This window comes from Cryptomeria japonica, chromosome 10 (assembly GCF_030272615.1).
Source record: "Cryptomeria japonica chromosome 10, Sugi_1.0, whole genome shotgun sequence".
In the NCBI taxonomy this organism is placed as follows: Eukaryota; Viridiplantae; Streptophyta; class Pinopsida; order Cupressales; family Cupressaceae; genus Cryptomeria; species Cryptomeria japonica.
The window spans coordinates 790,394,841-790,415,502 of record NC_081414.1 but is presented as its reverse complement, the minus strand read 5'-3'; the positions used below and the strand labels follow the sequence as shown (position 1 = coordinate 790,415,502).

The following is a 20,662-nucleotide window of genomic DNA, read 5'->3' as shown; positions in this document are numbered from 1 at the left end:
TTCAAAAAGAGAATATTGGAAGATTAATAATTATTTCAACTTATAAGCCAAATTGGAAACTTTTGGAAGATATTTTTTTCAAACTTAGAAACATGACAACACTTTCCTAAAGAGTGAAGTTAGAATTGGAAGTATGAGTTGGAAGATTTTAAGGGTTTCTAATCGAGGATTTAATGTTATTTACAAATACTTCATTGCAAACTTCATTTCTACACCAACAAGTTCGAAGTTACTAAGGAGAGCTTAGTAAAGTATTTTAGTTTGAAGATCATCTGGAGAAAGTTTTGGATATTGCTGGAAGTTGAATAACTTTTTTTGATAAAAGTTCCACAGATTTTTGGAGAAAGACAACTAGTATGAAGAAGAATTATTGAACCTTTTCTGAATTTTCTGAGTGTTCTTGAGAAAATTCTAGCCCTACTTCTATCCATTCGAAGGTCAAACTAAATTCATGATACAGATTTATGGATTTTTTCTGAATATTTTCCAGAATTTAATAATTGATTTTTTGAAAATTTTGGAGAAAGAAAATCATTTTTTTTGGCTAAGTAAGAAAGTTTTTCAAAGCTATGACACTCAGTGTTGATTTACGATCACGACCATCCTTGAGATTGAAAGGTTTTTCAAAAGAAATTTCAAATTTTTTATGGCCAAGTATAAGATGAAATTTTCCGACACTTAGCCATTCGCAGCCTCGATTTTTCTTTAATCCAAGATAGATTTCTAACTGATTTTCCTTTGGTCGCAGGAGGAAATAGAAGTGGGATCATCATAGAGATCGTAGCTGGAGTTTCAAGCCAAACGAAAGATTGAGGACAAGTTCACGGGCAAGGTTCATCCGAGTGTGAAGATAGCCAAAATTTGGCTAAGTATGGGAAATGTTTCACAAAGAAAATTCCAGTTTCCCCAGTTATGATGAAGGCATGGAGAAATCCTTCTCCAAATTTCAGGGTATCAAGAAGGAGGGCATGATCACAGGGAATGTCTGAACAGCTTGATCCCATCATTTTATATTTGCAAGAGGTTATCTAGAGCTTTTACCCTCCTCCCACGCAACATAAATTGGCAGCTGAAGGCAGGATCATCACAAAAAACACAAATGGAGTTTCAAGCCAAATTCAGAATTGAAGATAGGACCATGAGCAAGGTTCGTTTGAGCATAGAGAGGGCCAAAATTGGCTAAGTATGAGAAATACTTTGCGAAGAGATTTCTTCTCCAAATTCGAGGCACTTGAAAGAATCTCAAGGTATTAAGAAAGAAAAGTTCTTAGACTTAGTGAAAATAGGGAAAAGTTAAATAAACTTCCAACTTCTTGAAGGATTTCATCTCTAGAAGTAATTGAAAAAGACAAGCTCCCAAGAAGAATCAAATGGTGACAAGAAGGAATCAAATTTCCATACTTAGACAATTTCTTGACACAAATTGGAAAATTCAAGGAAGACATCCAGCACGTTGAGGTGGCACCTCATCATCTTCCAACCAATCAGATTGTTCCAAGTCAACATGTCCAAGTTCGATGAACCTGACTTATCTAGAAGGTTCTAGAAGGGCACACTTCACAATGCAACAACCTTCTATTTTCATTGATGGTTCATTTTTAGCAAGAAGGACAAGTGTCCCAAATGTAATTTTCTCATTGGTCGAGGGTAGTTAGTTTTGGGAAACCTTAATTAGGGTTTGTAGCTTTCAATCTGGGCCCTTGATCACTGTTTGATCTCGATCGTTCATTTATTTTTGAGAAACTATATAAGGCTACCTCCTCTCATTTGGAGAGTGTGAGGTTTTTGATGTATTGTTGCTTAAGGTCATTTCCAGATAATATATTGCATGTGCGTTGCTTTGTAATCTCTATTATTTGAATGATTTGCATGGTTTCAATTGCCCCAACACTTAGTTAGAATTAATTTAGATTTGCTTTCATTGTTGTTAATTTGAATGAAGGATTTGATAAGTGTCAATTGATGGCGTATCTCCGCTCATACTTTTGGTAAATGGATGATTTCCATTTTATCGTGCAAAGTTAGTTTGAGCCTGTCCTCTGTGCATCCCAACATCTTGATCATAAGCACAACCCATCGAAGATCGCACCGACTTTGTGTAGTTGTCCCTAGTGTGGCGAAGCAAGGTTTGGTTTCTCGAGAGCACCCAGTTGATACCGTCTCCAGAATTCGTAGGATTAGATTAGCCTTCCTAAACCCTATCCTTTTTCCCTTTCTTTTGAAAGTCTAAATCCCAGAAAATCCAAAAAAAAGAAGAGCCTAAAATTGCTAAATCCATCTAAGTCCAGTAGTTCAAGATACTTGTTAAACGTAAGTCCCCCTTGAAATTTCAGCATACACTACCCAAGAAGCTATTCCACTAAAGTCGCTTGTTCGCACATATAGACCTTGGAATCAGCAGTGATTTTTTAGGAGAGGATAGAATACCTTCGGGTATCCTATTCTAATGTTTGGTAGATGATAAAATCGTACACTAACTACACTTCCATGTTTGCTGCAGAATCAGCATCTTAATTCTTTCCATTTACCCAATGAAGAGTGGTTATCAGTTAATTAGTAACTCTTCACTTGTTCTATCTTGGGATCCCTTTGTATCCTGATAAATGTCAAGAATCACTCTCGTCCAACACCCCATACTTAAAATCCTAAGTTCATCATGCCAAAACATTATTTGAGCATGGCATGGATTTCAATGCACAAAATTGGGATATAAAAATCAACATGCTCTCCAAAGATTCTAATTAGGAAACCATTAATGATACATTTTTTTCCACATTAAAATTCATTTGTAATCTATCACAATTTCATATTTTATCAAACATTTTCCAAAGGAAAAGCCATAAAATTCCAAAAGCCCCATTGTTGAATTCTTGAATTTTCAAAATGAAAATTTCAAAAAACAAAATATACCCTTTTGATCCTATGGTGAGCAAAACTACTTCTTTTTGTTCAAATTCATATTTCCAAAAATTCTAAAATTAATTTTAATGCACCATATTTGCATAGAAATCAATTTAAAATAGAATCATATGCTACCTTAAGGACTAGCTTAACATTGACACTTTAAAGGGGAGCACAAACAAAGGAGGAGAAAAGAATTACCCCAAGTTTTGCTTTCACACAATTCTGATTTCTTCTCAATTAAATCCAGCTTTGGTGAAGTAAATTCACACATATCATGCAATCATTGTTGATGTTCCTTCTTCGATCTCATTTCTAGGCACACCCAATTCAAAGGCAAGAAAATTCCACTAATTTTCAAATTTGAAATGAAGAGGGTTTGAGAACAATTCCCTTCCTTAAATGCAAGAATAATGAAAATGGTTAAGTTCTTTTCCCCTTATGCCTTTTCATTTCTATTTCTTTTCCATTTTTGTTTTTATTTCTTTATATTTCCTTTTTCACTAAAATATAATTTTGCCAAAAATCAAAATACTTAATTTATTTATTTTATAAAAACAAATAAAATAATAGCATTTGATTCCTTTTTCGGAACTTAAATAATTCAATTTAACTTTTGAATTAAAGAAATATTTTTCGATTACAATTAACTAATTGCAATAATTTAAATATCATTTCTAATGCATATAAAATTGCATTTTTTCCTTATGTTTCCCAATTTTTGCTAATTCTCACTGTATTAGACATGATTAACACACAAGATTTTGTTTCAAAATACAATTGCATGCATAAAAAAAAACCACAATATAAATCATGCATTTTCTAGTTTTCCACATAACACGGAGTCCATAATCACCACCAATTTGGATATGGAACCATAGAGGAAAACATGGGTCATCTCACACTCAAAATGATTGCAATGGTAGCTATTGTATGCATTAGCCCAAAGTGACATCTTCAGTCAATGTAATGTCCCCTAATTAGTTATGCCTTTAAATTAACCCAAATTTACCCAAATCTAAAATAAGTAAATTAAGTTTATGCGAGTACCTTTGAATACTGTTTTCCTGCAATAAAACATCAGAGAACATATATGAAATAAAACTGAAACATATACTAATGAAATTATATTAAGTGATATCAATTTTGCTATATTAATTACTGTTAGAATTATAATTGTTGGATATAATCAAAGTATCATATTTCCTAGATGAAATCAGATTATCATATAAAGTCAGATTGTAAGTCAGTTACCAATCACTTTCCTTAGTCCATTAGTTGGATAGGGTGTCCAAGAAACCATTCCTCCTAGGCCCGAGGGCAGAATACCATATCCCCCTTGGCTCCATATGGCAGGTGGTAAGCATCCATCATGGAGTGGCGTACCTAGTGAGGTGTTCTATCGCTGTTCCCCCTCATTACAACCACCTTCTCTCTTAAGCCCAAGAGCAGATGCTTCACCCCTCTTGGCTCCATGTGGCAGGTGTTAGGCATCCACTATGGAGTGGCATACTTAAGAGAGAGTCCCTCATTTACAATGAATCATTTATTATATTTATTCAATTCATCACATTATGATAATCAAATTATTATTATATTTGACATAATTATCACATTTCATTATATTACATTAGAGCCTTGTAATGTGTTATCATTAACGTTTTCTGTTAGTATCTTTGTATCGGTAATAACTATTTATTGCCATTATTCTATTATAATCAATTTATTATTCCTTGTATTATTTGCATCATATGAAGTTACAGCATTACAATAATTTGTGCAACCTGAATTTAATTGTATTATGTATTCATGAATCAATGTGCAGATATATATATTTATACGTCATGTCTAACACTATTATCATTTTAATGTTGTTTATCTAATTTTGTCTTCCAAATTAATATCATATTAATACCCTCCAATTGATTAATATTGTACACAACAGTTACAATTAGTGATATATAAATAAGTTCTAATATGATTATAATTTGCTGACTTCTATATTTTAATATTCTAACAAAAATTAAGTCCTCTACATACCTGTTGCTGCCGGCTCCTATTTATCTGTTCTGGCAGACCTGAAGATTCTTTCTGTGCTCCTTTCTTACCCTTACTGGCAGTTTGAGTCAGATACTCTCATGCTTATTCCTTGTTTCTTTTCTATCCCTGCTGGCAATATCTACATTTTCCTATATTCAGCACACCCCCATGCATACCACCAAGAACAAAGATGCTACTGCCTGTAACTTAATAACAGTTCTGATCTGATCCAATCCATGGTGATGTTGCTGGATGCTTTGATTCCTTTCCTTTATATCTCTCAATGTGAGGGAGAGGTCACACCTCTTCATCATGCATGCCCTTTGGCAAGAGACACACCCTTTCACCATTAGCACCTTTTGAAAGAGTGCAACTCTTCATTATTTCTGCCCTTTGAAAGGGACATAACCTTTCATGATCAGGTCTGCACTTATTTAAATCAGATGTGCACTTCTCATTTCCAAAATCATCCCCCTCTCAAATGAGGTTCTCTTTACCCTTTTATATCTCATTGTTGAGGGAGTCACAACTTTTCCTTCCATGTCTTTTGACCATTCATTAACTTAATTAAATTTTAGTCAATTATATTTAATTATATTCTTTTATATTTTAATTTAATTTTTAATACTTAAATTCTATTATTATTATTTATAATTAAATTCTATTTTAAAGTGGGGACATTACAGTTAACCACCATTGGGAATAATGTAGACTTGCAAAATCAGGTTGAGAAATAATTCTGTAACTGCATACTCAAAGCACATTTCAAGCGTATCTGCTCAATACATAATAGCCAAAGCAATGCATAATAATCCAATGGGGTACAATATTGCACGCATCAGATAATTGTGGAAATATGTAGAGTCATTTAGAATGCTAGCATAATGATAATAACAACCATCTATGTAAACATGTGAATATATAGAGATAAAATATATGATGCTTCTCATTTAAATTAGCTCATATAAATTGAGACATCCATATAAAGATGGCAATGGAATGATACACCATGCACACATCTCAAGGCAAGAAATGCCAACAACTGACATATAGATGAATGTAATGTCCCCTTTTTGGGACTTTACCTATTTTAGTCCTGAAACAACAATTTTAATTTTAAATTAGGTCTAATATATTAATACATACAATTTTCTTATAATTGAATATATTTCATTAAAATCAAGAGTAGTTCGGCAGCCAGAACTTATCTTTCACTCATTTGACAATGGGGGTTAATGTTCCCATAATACGTCACCAAGGACAAGATGCTACTGCCTATAACTTAGTAATGATTCTGATCTGATCTCTTATTTGAATTCAATATTATGAATAAAAATCATCTTCTCATCGGTATCTTTAATCAGATGATAATTGCACAATAAGGCATTGCCTCCCTTGTTATTCCAACCAATGATAACTAGTTTATCATCGTGTGTCTTATTGAACAACTCTTGCTTATTGATTAACTAATGCATGCATGGACATTGTCGATTCATCTGTGTCTCTTGTGTAATGTGTATGAACACAACCTTGATGGGATCGCGGTTCTTAATCAATAGTCGGCAATGTATCATTTATCTTACTCTCCCACGATAATGACCGAATTATGCTAGGAGGTGTTGTGACCATTTCACACATCGCCCCATTGCAAATGGGGACCCTTGCTTTTTTGCTTTTTAGGGTTTGTTTTCTAGGTTTTTTTTAGAGTTTTGTCAATTGGCCTTTGCATTTTGAGTGCTGTCAGGGAGATCAATAGGATAGCAAGTCCAGCTTGAGTGATGTCCTGATCCTGAAATTTGGCTAAGTCTGAAAGTCCTGATCCTTTTCGCGATATCTTCAGCATTCGGAAACTTTATTCAAGAGAGGATAAGGTACCTTTAGGTATTTTATTCTGTGTTTGATAGTGTACAAAATACACGTCAACAGAATTGGCGCTAGAAGGAGGGCATGATCTCGATGAATGCTTAAAGAGCTAGACTTCAGTTTCTATCAATTCATGTCTGCAGGAGTAATCTTAAAGACTTCTTTTCACCCTCCTCCTGCGCACAATAGAATTGGCGCTAGAAGGATTGCTTGAACAAGTTGGACTTCGAAATTCTATCAATTCTTAATTTACAAGGAGCAATCTTAAGGACCTTTTTACCCTCCTCCACGCTCGACAGAATTGAAGCAGAAGAAAGGTGAGCAAACGCGAACTCTTGAATCCAAGGAAGATCAGTGGAAGGTCATTTTCAACACTCAACGGAAGTGGTACAAAGAAGGAAGGTGATTGCTGGATCGTCAGTTGGACTTATGCAAGAAGGAAGCAAGCTGGAACCAATTGAACGTTCAAGTTGAATCCGAGATATTCAAGATCTCTCTTATTCCAGAAAATCCAAAAAAAGTGAAAAATAGAAAATCCAAAAGAATCAAAAAATCAAAAAATCTAAAAAAAAGAAAGGATTTCTCATGGAGCAACAACAGTTTCACGAGGAGCAACAAGTTGATTTTCCTGAACTTTGGTGGAGGTTAGATACACAACTTTATCCACGCAGATTGTCCGAGTTTGCAAGATCAGGCCAGTGTCGAGTCCATGAGACAGACGAACATGATGAGATGCATTGCTTGAAGTACTTATCAAGAATGGAATCGGCAGCGCAAGGAAAAATCTTCTTTTGGGATGTCCCCAGGCCAGAAACAGAAGAAGGCAACTTCAGTGTCCCAGAGACTAAAGATCCACTTCTAAGCTTTATGTGGATGATCGAGAGTCAGCTCATTTTGGATGGTGAAATGCGTTTAGAAAACATATTGCTACCATTGTGGTGTAGAATTCACAACTCACCTCACTCTGAATTTACTTGCTCAGTATGTGAAATGGCTATCAATCAAGTCAGAAACCAGTTTGGAATACCAATTTTGTCCGAGGAAGAATGTATTATGAACAAATCTTGGGGTGCACATTTCGCAGCCGAATTCAGGAGAACCTATGAAAAGGACATTGCTCCAGCATCTGAATGTGAGAAGGATCAGTTGTACGTTGACGATACCAATGCACCTGAGGGACAATGTATTACAATGGATAGCTCGCCATGCCTTGCACTTGAAAAGGAATACCATGAAACAAAATTTGGAGAATCAGTTGAGAATACTCAAGCAGTGATAAAAGAAGATCCAGGGATTGAACAAGCAATTAAAGGAGAAGATGATTCATTCCTTGAAGAACTCTCACTTATGCCACAAAAGGAAATCCTTGAGATATTGAATGAAGAATCACAGATCATCATAAGTGAGCCCAGGTATGAAGAACAATTCAAAGGGGCTCTTGAAGATTTCATCACCACTATGCTATTTGAGGAAGCATTGAAGGATCTTGTAGAGGAAACACAAATGGAATCACTGCCAAATTTTTTTCAAGATAAGCAAGTTACTGTGAGTGATATGATCCGTCATCAACTCCGACCTCCTGAGACTAAGCTTGAAGAAGAAAGGCCACAAGAGATTATCTTTGATAGACTAGAGGAGATGTTTGAAGCTCAATCCATCAAGGAGACTCTCATTTTTGAAGATATGCTGACAAAATTTCATGAAGATGCCTGGTTTATGCAAGATATCTCAGTGAAAACAGAGAATCTTGAGCTATTCGAAGGGGCGCTGAGCTTGTTTCAAGAGGACTTTCCAAATCTAGGTCAACATACTATAAATGCTCGTGGAATAATTCATCATCAATGGCGACCTCCTGAAGTAGCTGGTGACCTCACTTCCGACAATGCAGTACCGTCTGAGACTGAAACATGCCAGGTTGTCTCTTTCCTTAATCCTAGCCTTGAAAGTTATTATGATTTTGATTATGGGGATTTTGGGAAAACAACTTGCATCTGGATTGATCATGGTCCTAACGAATTACCTCAGTTGATCATTTTGAGTGAAAATTTGCCCGAGTATGAGATATGCATGGTAAGAGTTTGCTTTTCTGTATTTAAGGATGAATTTGCCCGATTGAGAACCATCACGTTTGCCATGCTCCTGTTGCACAACCTGAGAAATCATGTAAAGTCATGTACATATTTTGCTTCCTTGAGTCGTGTGGAGTCTAGGAGTCTTGTATATAGGTTTAGAGTAGGTTTTCTTTTCGCATTTTAGATTAGAGGTCTTTTGAGCCTTGTTCTTGATTTGCCTTGAGTCATTTGGCTCATGATCTAGTGTGGCTCAGGTAGTTTAGTTGTTTGCCTTCTTTAGTTGTTTGCTTTTGGTGTGCATTTTAGCTTAGTTTGCTTTGGGTCGGTTCGTCGGTCGGTTTGTTTAGGTGTCTTGAGTAGGAGCCTCCATCTTGTGAGAATGGCGTTTGTGTTGTTGCCCACACACTGGCAATATCCTGGATCTTATGTTAGACTCATTTCTTAGATATCTATTCATGAAGTGCTCGGAATCCGAGGTTGTGTTGTGATCGTTTTCACACATCGCCCCATTGCAAATGGGGACCCCTGTTTTTTTTTGCTTTTTAGGGTTTGTCTTTTTAGGTTTTTTAGGGTTTTGTCAGTTAGCCTTTGCATTTTGAGTGTCGCCGAGGGGATCACATGGATAGCAAGTCCGGCTTGAGTGATGTCTATGTCCTGAAATTTGGCTAAGTCTGGAATGTCCTGAAATTTGGCTAAGTCTGGAATATCTTGAAATTTGGCTAAGTCTGGAATGTCTTGATCCTAAAATTTGACTAAGTCTGGAAACTGAAAAACCTCAAAAAACTAGATTTTGCAATATAACTCCTGGAGGTCTGAAACCACTCTCAAACATCCTGAAAGTATATATGGAATATAACTTATACTTAAATGTTATATTCCATAAAAATTATCCTGATAGAGAGTTCAAAAAGTCAAATTTCGCTCCTGTCCTTCACTGAGGATCCAGAGCGAATTTCGCTCCTGTCCCTCCCCAAGGGACCAAGGCAAAGCGCTCTTGTCCCTCACCAAGGGACCAGGGCGAAAATACTTATTTGAGCCATTCCTGGCCTTGTTTGGTTAAATTGAGACATCAAAAGCATGGTGAAGGACGAAATGAGCATGATAGAGCTTCCAGACTTGATCAAAAACAATGAAATGATGAAGTTTTTGCCTAGAAGGTCAAATTCGCTCCTGTCCCTTACTGAAGGACCAGAGCGCTTTTCTTTATATGCACAATTTTAGACCTTTTTTGGACATTAACTTTTATTCATAGCATGAAGTAAGATGATATCTTCCTTAGCCAAGACATTTTTTGATGAAAATTGTAACGATTTGGCCTAGAGAGCAAAATTTTGCTCCTGTCCCTCACTGAAGTACCGGAGCTTGAATTCCAATTTCGCATTATCCTTGCAAGATTTAAGTGGTTTCGCGATTTGAGGAGGTCAAGGGAAGTATGTTTTGCCCGTTGAATATAACTTAAGAACGCCACAATGAAGAAAATCTGCCTAAGTAACAAGTTCGCTCCTGTCCCTCTCCAAGGGACCAGAGCGATTTTCCCTCAAGACAAGTTTTGGGCGAGAGAAAAACAAGTTTTACGTTTGAGGTGGGTGGAGGAAGACACAATCGATCCGTTGAAGATAATTTTCGAAGCTAGCAAAGGACGAATTGGCTTGTAATTGCAAAAGTGCTCCCGTCCCTCACTGAAGGACTGGAACTTGAATTTCAAATTTGCACTGTTCTTGCAGGATCAAGACAATTTTATGATTTGAAGAGACCAAGGAAAACATGATTTATCCATTGAATATAATTTGGAAGGCTAACAAGGGACGGATAAGCTTGGATTTGCAAAATAGCTCCTGTCCCTCTCCAAGGGACCAGGGCGAAAATGCTTTAAAATGCACTCATTTCAAAGATCGAATAAAATGAACTCGAAATTCTAAGTAAAAATGCCATCTTGGACGTCAAAAATGAGGTCTTGGACGTAAAAAACAAGAAGTGTGAGGTCCAAAAGGTATAGGCGCTCTTGTCCCTCTCCAAGGGACCAGAGCGATCTTGTTGATATCTATTATTTTCCCATGCTTGGGCGCCAATATCCTTCAAATTGCAAATTCGATAAAACCTTGAAATATTTTGAAATTGAATTGACATTTAATCATGGCGCATGGCATTTAATAATTAATTTTGAGCCTTAAAATCAAAATTTTTAAGTATAAAGGCATTTGAATTAATTATTAATTTAAAATCAAAAAAAGAAGGCGCTTGGGGTATTATCTATTATTTTTTGCAAAGTCGGCCTCTTTCTTTTTATTAATTTTATCTATGTTGGGGCCTATTTCACCAAGTCGGCCCATGGAAATAAAATGGTGAGCGCTCTATATATTTGAGGCATGTTTTCATTATTCAAATCATTCACTCATCATTTCAAGTGCGATTTGGAAGAGCAACAAGGTGCGAAATTTGGTCTAGGAAGGAGCGATTTTTGTTGAAGGCTAGAGGTGGAGCGAATTTTCCTCAAGGCGTTGAAAGCTAGAGGTGGTGAAGTTGATAGAAGAAGCACATTTTGAAGACTTTGATCCACATTTTACCTAGCATATTTGCTTAATTTTGCATCTTTTCTTAGATTTAGTTCTCAAGTGGAGGTATGGTGAGATTCTCCTAGTCTCAATTTTCAATTTTCAATTTTCAATTTCAAGTGGCTTAGTTAAATTTAGGAAATGATAATTCAAAGATTTATCATGAGGTTTCCTAATTTAAAACTTAAATCCTCTTTCTAGTCTATATTTCCACGTTGCAAAACATATTACTAATTTTGAAATGTTGTGTAGGTATCAAGATGGCGACTCCCAAGCTCGAAGGATCTACAAGTCGGAAGGTTCTCCTCGAGGAAAATCAAGCCAGATCAAGGACGGTCTCCTCAAGGACGATCAAGCAAGGACAAGGGCGGCCTCCTCTAGTCTAGCATTCCAGGGCGAGGTACATCATCATCCTGCAAATCAAGGACACAAGAAGTTAGAACAAGGGTTCGTTGAAGAAGCAGATAGTTCCAGATGAATTAATTAAAGCTAGCTTCTCAACAACACCAAGTTGAATATTTACCAAGTTACAAGTGTTAGACGAGGTGGCATCCTAGTCATCACTTCTCCAGTCAGTGTGGTCCACCTCAGCATGTCCAGATTCAATGTACCTAACTCATGGAAGGTGGCACAAACTTTGATGAACCTACCCCGGCTATTCATTGGTGGAATTTTCCAGAGAGGACATGTGTCCAAGCAATACAATTTTATCATTGGTCAAGCATTAAATGTTATGTAATGGTTGTAACAAACCCTAATTAGGGTTTTCATTGTTGAATCTTGGCCATTGATCTCGAATTGATCTAAGCCATCGAATTGTATTGAGGGCACTATATAAGCCCTGGCATTTCATTTTGTAAAGGCAGTTAGGAAGGAGTTGGAAAGCGGTTAGAAGACAAATAGAGAGTAGTTAGCTAGTTGATAGAATAGTAATTAGAGTAGAGTAGAGAGAGAAGGCAAAGATTGTTGCCAAGATGTTGTTGTAAAAGACTTGTAACTTCATTGAAGAAATGGTGAAATTTATGGGTCGATTCGACAATTTGCATGGTCTTTATACTTCTCATATTTGATTTCATGTTATTAGATGAGTGGAAGAAATATGCTTGATTGATGGTGAAATTCGCATATCCATACTACTAGCAGTTTGTTGATTGCAGACTTGCCTTGTGTAGTCAACTGGAATCGTTAAGCTTAAGCTTAACTTCAATTGTCGCTTCTTCATTGATATGCATCAACCTGATGGTGTCTATGCCTGTAGTGATGATTTGAACATCATAAAGCTTCCCTTCGAAGATTGCACTAGCCTTGTGGAGATGGTCCTGCGATGTCAAAACAAGACCTAGTTAGAGTTTCATCAAAGATCAATCATTGCTCCTACATTCTTAGTATTACGATTAGATCCTCTCTTCGCCCTCATCTTTTTTCCATTTTTCAAATCTAAGGCAGTAAGATCCTGTGTTCCAGCAATATTCAAAGGCAAATCAGAAGTTCAATCATCAAATGTAAGTCCCCTTGTGATTCCAACAAATCACATCATACCATAGAGAGCTTATCCACACGTAGAGATCCTACATACAAGAACCTTGAAGTTTCTCCGATTGATCCTTTTCGCGATATCTTCAACATTCAGAAACTTTATTCAAGAGAGGATAAGGTACCCTTGGGTATTTTATTCTGTGTTAGGCTGTGTACAAAATACACGTCAACAGGTTGTTCCTCTCCAGTTTTATCATCTGATTAGGACCTGTATTTGACTTCGAAGGGAATCATTTTTTGTATCTTGATGCCGACATCTGTTGATTACTATATCTTTACACATTAATAGACTTCGAGTCATTATGGTTTTCAGGCAAAGCTGTGATTGGTGAAAAATCTAAAATCTGGCTTCAGCGCCATCGCAATCCTCAAACCCTAGTAAGCTTCACTGCTTACGAGCCAAAGGAATTGACAGAGTGAAAAAGCAATATCAAAAGGAAAAAATGAAAAAAAGAAAGAGGAAAATGAAAAAAAATAAAAATAAAAATGAAATGCAATGAAATATCAAAATTGGCTAAGGGGAATATGCGAGTAACTCCATCGGGGCTATAGACGCCTGGCTGGCAATGGAGCAATGTTCGTGAGCTTGCGGTGATAACCTCGTTGGGACTATGGACGTCTGACTGGCAGCGAGGCTCTATCCAGGATGCTTTTGAAGTTCAGATAAACTACGTAGCCGATCATAGGGGAACCTGAAGGTCATAATTGTCTTGTCGAGAGGAATGAATACACTTGCACACACCTGAGTAATCAAAGACTAAGTGTCTAGATCTGGTCAAAGATTTTCCTTCCACTTTGAGTACATTTTCTAATCTCTTGATGAGCTAGGTTGAATTTTCCGGAGGTTCTAGGTGTCGATTGAGTCTTTTTCTCTGAAATGTTTCAGGAACATTTATTCAAGGTGGCGCTAGATGTTGTGACCATTTCACACATCGCCCCATTCCAAATGGGAACCCTTGCTTTTTTGCTTTTTAGGGTTTGTTTTCTAGGTTTTTTTTAGAGTTTTGTCAATTGGCCTTTGCATTTTGAGTGCTGTCGGGGAGATCAATAGGATAGCAAGTCCAGCTTGAGTGATGTCCTGATCCTGAAATTTGGCTAAGTCTGAAAGTCCTGATCCTTTTCGCGATATCTTCAGCATTCGGAAACTTTATTCAAGAGAGGATAAGGTACCTTTAGGTATTTTATTCTGTGTTTGATAGTGTACAAAATACATGTCAACAGGAGGCGATACTGTTAACAACGTTGACTAATTCCGGTGCTCTCTTTATTCATCAATACATTGATATCAAACGCTGTCTTCTGTGCTTGATGTCGGTAACAATTCCCTTCAGACTATCGATGTAGTCCCAGTAAGAGTCATGGCGTTGCTTGGCATTGCTTGTATTCATTGAAATTCTTATAGCCATTTATGGTGATTGATTTTGGGTGTGTTCCATTCATGATTCCATTATGCCCCCGATTTTGGGCCTTCGACCTGGGTTACTTTCAACGCCTCCAAACTGGAATAAGACAGTTCGATAAATTACCCTCCATGTCGAAATGAGAGATTGTGATTGTTCTTTTATATCATGTGCTTGGGATGAGAGGTTACGGAGATTAGGCATGTCTCATATCTCTTGGTGATTATCTTCCTTCATAACACTTCCTAATCACATCATTACCTTTGTATTCACTGATTAGAATTGTACATTAATCACATCTTTTCATCTTGTTACCCAGATTGGTGTTAGCATCCAATCATTATGAAGGTCGGTTAGACTTCACTAATTGCGGCCATCAAACCTATCGATATCTGTTAGCTATAATTTCTGATCTTTAATCTTATTCTTTAGAGTATGATTATTGCTTGAATATTCCATATCTTACTCCATAATCTCCCAACGCCCGAGCTCATCTCTTTGTATTTGCCACATTGATCACGGGTTATTATCTCGATGCATATTACTCTTAATTGTTGTCACCAATCATCATCTACGATCTTTATATTGAAGTCGTATATCATCTTATCCTTGTCGGATGTTTATCGATACCTCCTTGTATGTAATCACTTCTCTTACTCAGGACATGTCCAAGAAAGTAATGTCAAGATCGGATCCATTGGCTACTCTGTGGGTCCTCTTGGAATGCTCGACCAAAAGTATCTTCTATTCGATATGTCTAAAATCACGACTATTGTTTATACGATATAAGAGCAAGATTGTGATATCACATTCCTCTTTGGTCAACACCATATTTCATCTTTAGCAATCTTCTTCTTGCGTTGATATCATTGTTAGTTACGGACTTTGCATTATCCTCAGAAATGAACTGGATCTTTTGCATTGATCAAATGTTGTATTAACATCTAATCAATATTCCCATGTTTGTTTGTTTGGTCCTTATGGATTGGATGGGGACATCACAATGGATTCCATTTCTAAACACGCAGGTGGTCTAAATACATAATATACATCCCATAAGGAAAGAATGCCACTCAAAGCACAAACAAACAGCCACAACAAGGACTACTTAATGAAAATGGTGAAGTTAAAACTCCAATAAGCACTCAATGCAATAAGAACAAGCATGACCTATGCATCCGTAATGCATACTTAGACAACAATACCAATCGAAGACATCTCAAGGCAATGAATGGCTAGGAACTACAATCTGAACCTGTGAAAACAAAATTATGAAATCATACTGTTTCATCACATGTTAATAGGTTTATTTCTACTGAGCTCAACTGTTAATTTCCGTGATTTTTGTTGAGTACCCATGATTTTTGTTGTTTGAATCATGGTGAGTTTTTTAAATCACTAGGTGTCAAGTTCTCTTGTGAGTCACTTGGCTCAGGAGTTCACTGAGCACTCGTAGAATTTTCAAACCTCACATCAAAAGTTTAGTTCTTTCCCAAACAGATTGGTAAGATCATTGCTTTGAAATGTCACTATAATGTCACCAATTGGACAACTCTAGGAAATGGATGATTTATCAATCATGTGCAATCTGAAACAATAATCAAATGACCAATCTAGATACTAAACCCTAGCTGATTAGTAGTAATGCAATATTGCAAATCCTTGTGAATTAAACTTACAAAAGAAAATTCAAACCCTCATTATGCTTGCATTATGTATACACTCTCAGATGCAACATAAACAACGGAATTGAATTGTATGTGTCAAATATATCAAATATGACTCTTGATTTATGACCAATTTCTTATGGACAAGGATAATATAATTCATCAATGTGTATTTAAAACCTTACACACCAAAATTAATCAAATATCTAAGTTGACTTGGATAATGAGTTGCTGGATGAATTATGGTAGCGAAAATAAACTGTGGAAATACCAACATAGAAACCCCAAATCTTATTTTTTATTTGGGAGAGATAATGTAATCAGCAATAATGTATGTAATAGCAGTAACAAACCCTCATAAATTATCCTTATCAAATTATGCATATGATCTGAAAATGTCTCTCAATTAGCCCAACAAACCCTCATAAATTACGCATATCAAATCTGCATATGATCTGAAAATATCTTTCAATCAGCCCAACAAACCCTCATAAATTACCCATATCAAATCTGCATTTGATCTGAAAATGTCTCTTAATTAGCCTATATATATATAATTTGCTTGCAAATATAAATCAATCGAAACCTGCACAAACTGAAATATTCAATAAACCACTTTATCAGCACTATAGCAAGCTGAAAATAACTTTAAATCACTATAGCAAGCTGCAACTGGCTTTAATCCATAAGCCCAGGTGCAATCTTTGAATAGAATCACCTTAAATGGAGATGAGGGTTTTCGTCTTCAAAGTCTAGAGAGTTTTCATCCTCCGAATTTCCAATACCGAGGGTTTTTGTCTAGGTTACCGGGTTCGGCCCCCTAGACCTTTGGTACTGGTCCAAGGTTCTGGTCCAGTCCGTCTAGGGTCCGGATAGGGTTCGTGATTCACAGGCCTGGTTAGGACTAGGTCGAACCCAAGAGGACCCAGGTTGAACGCAGGTGTCTGACAACCCAAAAATGGTTTTTTTTGTTGCAAAATTTAATTTTTTTGAATTCCACCACATAAAAAATTAAAATATAACCCTAAAAGTGAGTTTTAAAACATTAACTTGGCTCATTTCACACAAGAAACATGACTACAAGCAAGGGGAAACGAAGATGTGGGATATAGAGCCAGAGCATACTGATTTGGATGCTTTGATTTCTCAGCTTGTTGCATTTGATGACTCAGATAGCGAGCAAACTTAAAGTGCAAGTTCAAGTGTAAGTGGCATTGGCATTGGCATTGGCATTGACATTGATTCATCTAATGTCAATGTCAATGATGAGGAGGAGGAGAATGAGGATGATGAATTAAAGAATCCATTTGATGATCAAACTTTAAATTGTTGAAAGTTGAAACAATGATACCTGAATATTTATCATTTTGATATTAAACTTGATGTATATGATGCTGTTATGGTATGATCGTGATGCTATGATTACAAGTTTATGTTGGTTTTGTTGTTTATATGATGCTATGTGACATGCTAATCTTAATTCATGCTTATATATATATAATTTACATGTTTTTGTACTAACGAACCCAAACCCCTTTTCAAAATTTTGCCGTACCGGTGTACCAGTTCTTCGAACCTATGCCCAAACCCGAACCGGCAACTTAGGTTTTCGTCTTTAAATGCTTCAATCTCCAAATTGAAATGACAAAATTCGATGATTTGTCTTGACCTTTCTTTTATAATTACATTTTTGGCCCCTTCATTTTGTTTATTTTGATTGTAATTTACTTCTCCCTCCAAGTATTTAAAAATACTTTTAATTAACATGCAAAAGTCCCTTTTTGAATTACCTTTTGAATAAAGTGTAAAGAACATTTTTAAAATATTACATACAATCTAGACAATATTTATGTTGCCAAAAGTGATTGGGCCCGCTTAAGAATATTATTAATTATTTAATTCTAGAAAGGGGACACGACAATTGCACAATGTACCTTTGATATACATTCCTTTTTAGGTATCTTTATGCATTGAAGGTTCATGTCTTGTGTTGATTACATTGTTGATAAATCAATATTATTTGTAGTGCAGTTGTGCAAAGGGTGATAATGCCACACTTCCAGAATTTGAAGAAGTATTGAAAGCAATGAATATGGGTTCCTTGCTACCTCTTGCTCCACGTATCTTTGAACTTTTTGATAACAATAGAGACGGAACAGTTGATATGAGAGAAATCATATGTGGTTTCTCAACATTAAGGAAGTCACAGGGTGAAGATGCTCTCCAGTTTTGTTTTCAGGTAAGCACTTGACAGTTGGAATGAGGCGATTTTTTTTCTAGCAATTGCTTTCTAGAGGTAGTTGACCAAGAAAACAAATGTTATCTGTTATTTCAGCATCAAACTCTAACATAAAGCAATATAAGAAAAGGGAAAATGATTGTAAGTTCTTAGTGTGAGTACACTGCTACATAATATAATTTTTTTCAAAAGTTATGGATAAATAGATGTGTGTGCATGTGACTAGTTGTGTAATTTTTTGCTACTGTTCATGTGTAATTTCTATAAATGAGTGTGGAAATTAAATGGCACTCTGCATAATAATCACTTTTACACTTTTGATAGTTACAAGAGTATACAAAAACTAGTTGTAAGAATTAAGTACAACAACATTGATATTTTGGGGGTCTATTTGAAGGAAAACAATATTGGGCTTATTTCTACTTTTAGAGTCTTGTTCTTGATCTTGTTTTTAATAGCAATTGCTTACAATAATTAGTTTTGTTTGTTTGAATTGCAATATGCATAGAGGAGATATGATGGATGCATTATTTTAACTCTATAGTTTATGGACAATGGTAATGTTCTTTTTGACTTCCATTCTAGATATGCTTCTTTCAAATTGTGTTTGACATTATTTATTTGGCATAGAGTGAGGTTAGTTCCTTGAGAATACATTTTATGGTATGCATAGAAAACATATTATAAACATGAGGAATAAGGAAGGAACCACCAAACAAGTTTGTATGTTTATTTCACATTGATGATTACATTGACAAACCCCTATATAGTGAAAAATGGCAAGTAAGATAGTCATATCTGTTGTGACATTTTCACACATCCCCCCATTGCAAATGGGGATCCCCACTTTTGCTTTGCTTTAGTGTTTTGCTTGGCAATAGTTTCTTAGTTGTTAACCTTTACTTATGAGTGGAGGTTGGTTCTATCAGTCCAGGACGAAGAGTTGAGGTTAGGTCGCAATAAGTTGTCAAGTTGCAAGGAAAGATGTTAAGTTACCAAGGTTTGTCATGGTCAGTGTGTGTAGATGAGATCAAGTAACCCATCGATCATTGAAAGCTTAACAGGCAAGATTGTCTAGGTGAGCATGTCATTTGACATTTTGTGCAAACCAGGCTAGCTGTTGCACCCTAGGAAGTGTGACCTCAAGCTTACAAAATTGCCTTCCAATGATGAAATACATCCAAATAGCGAAGAATGAAGGCAATGGACTCATGGAAGTTTGAATAAGAAAATTTTGACTAAGTCAAAATTTTGCTTTAGTCAAAATTTTGCTTAAGTCATGGTCTTGATCCTAGCTTGCTCACCAAGAGCAATTTGTGCAATTGAACCTAGGATTTGCACCCTCCATTTGAGAGTATCTGACAATGCCACCAACTTCCTCATGTGAGTAAATGAGCATATAAAGTGTGCTTTGGGTTTTGGGCAAGCAAATATCATCTTTGTGTCTTGGTAGGCAAGACAAAAAACTATGTGAATGGACCCTAAAAGTGCGCCCATGCTAGAGAGGCAAGAATCACAAGATAATCTAAGGCAATGCTAGTAAGGGATCAAGATTGAAGAATTTGGGTGCAAAGACAGAATTTGGCTAAGTCAAGATTTTGCTCAATCCAAGGACCTTGCCCTGAGCAACGAATTTGTGCAAATGAAGCAAGAAATGTGCCCAAACAAGAGAGGCTTTGAGCAAAGGCAACATCAATGTGGACGTTTAAATGAATGATTTATGCAAGTAAAGGAAGAAATAGTGATCATTTTGTGCAAACAAACCCCTATAATGCGTCCTAGATGTGCAAATGAGAGGATAAAATGCACCCTAGTTGTGCAATTGAGAAGGTAAAATGCACCTTGATTGTACAAGCGAACATTAAAAATGTGCACATGGCAAGGTTAAGGAATATGAATGCAAATTCAAAGATTGAATTAAAATTTTGCCTAAGTCAAGGACCTAGCAAGCAACACTTTGTGCAAATGAACATGAAAAATGCGCTCTATCAAAAAAATTGTGCAAATGAACATATGGTTTGCGCCTTGAATCTTGTGCATATACATATGTATTTTGCGCTCCATTTGTGCAAATGAGGGGTGAAAATGCAACCAAGCAAGGATGTGGAGGGGTTAACTCAAGTGTGTAACCAGAGCAAGAAGGAAGTATAACCAGACCCGCAACAAATGAAGTGATGGTCAGACCTTAAAAAGTGCTTAATTAGACCTAAATGAGGCGTGCGAGATTGAAATCAGCCTTAGGCTGTAATGTCCCCATTTTAGCAGACATGGTTTTTTGGGTGATTAGCCTAACATTCTGACCCTTGTAGGCTAATGAGTATGGATAGAGGGTCTTCCGAGGCTTGTATCGTCTCCAGAGTTCAGTGTGTTTCGATCTGGCTTTCATTTGGTA

The 20,662-nt window shown here is 36.3% G+C and overlaps 1 protein-coding gene across 7 annotated transcripts in view; it reads left to right on the top strand.

Annotated features, from left to right (window-relative positions):
- The window catches only part of LOC131039218 (calcium and calcium/calmodulin-dependent serine/threonine-protein kinase), a 184,266-nt gene that overhangs the window by 75,330 nt on the left and 88,274 nt on the right, over nt 1-20,662 (top strand). For all 7 annotated transcript variants that reach the window (XM_057971918.2, XM_057971919.2, XM_057971921.2 and 4 more), the window contains exon 6: nt 18,063-18,270. In XM_057971918.2, coding sequence (XP_057827901.1) covers nt 18,063-18,270 — 208 coding nt within the window. The remainder of the gene's footprint in view (nt 1-18,062; nt 18,271-20,662) is intronic.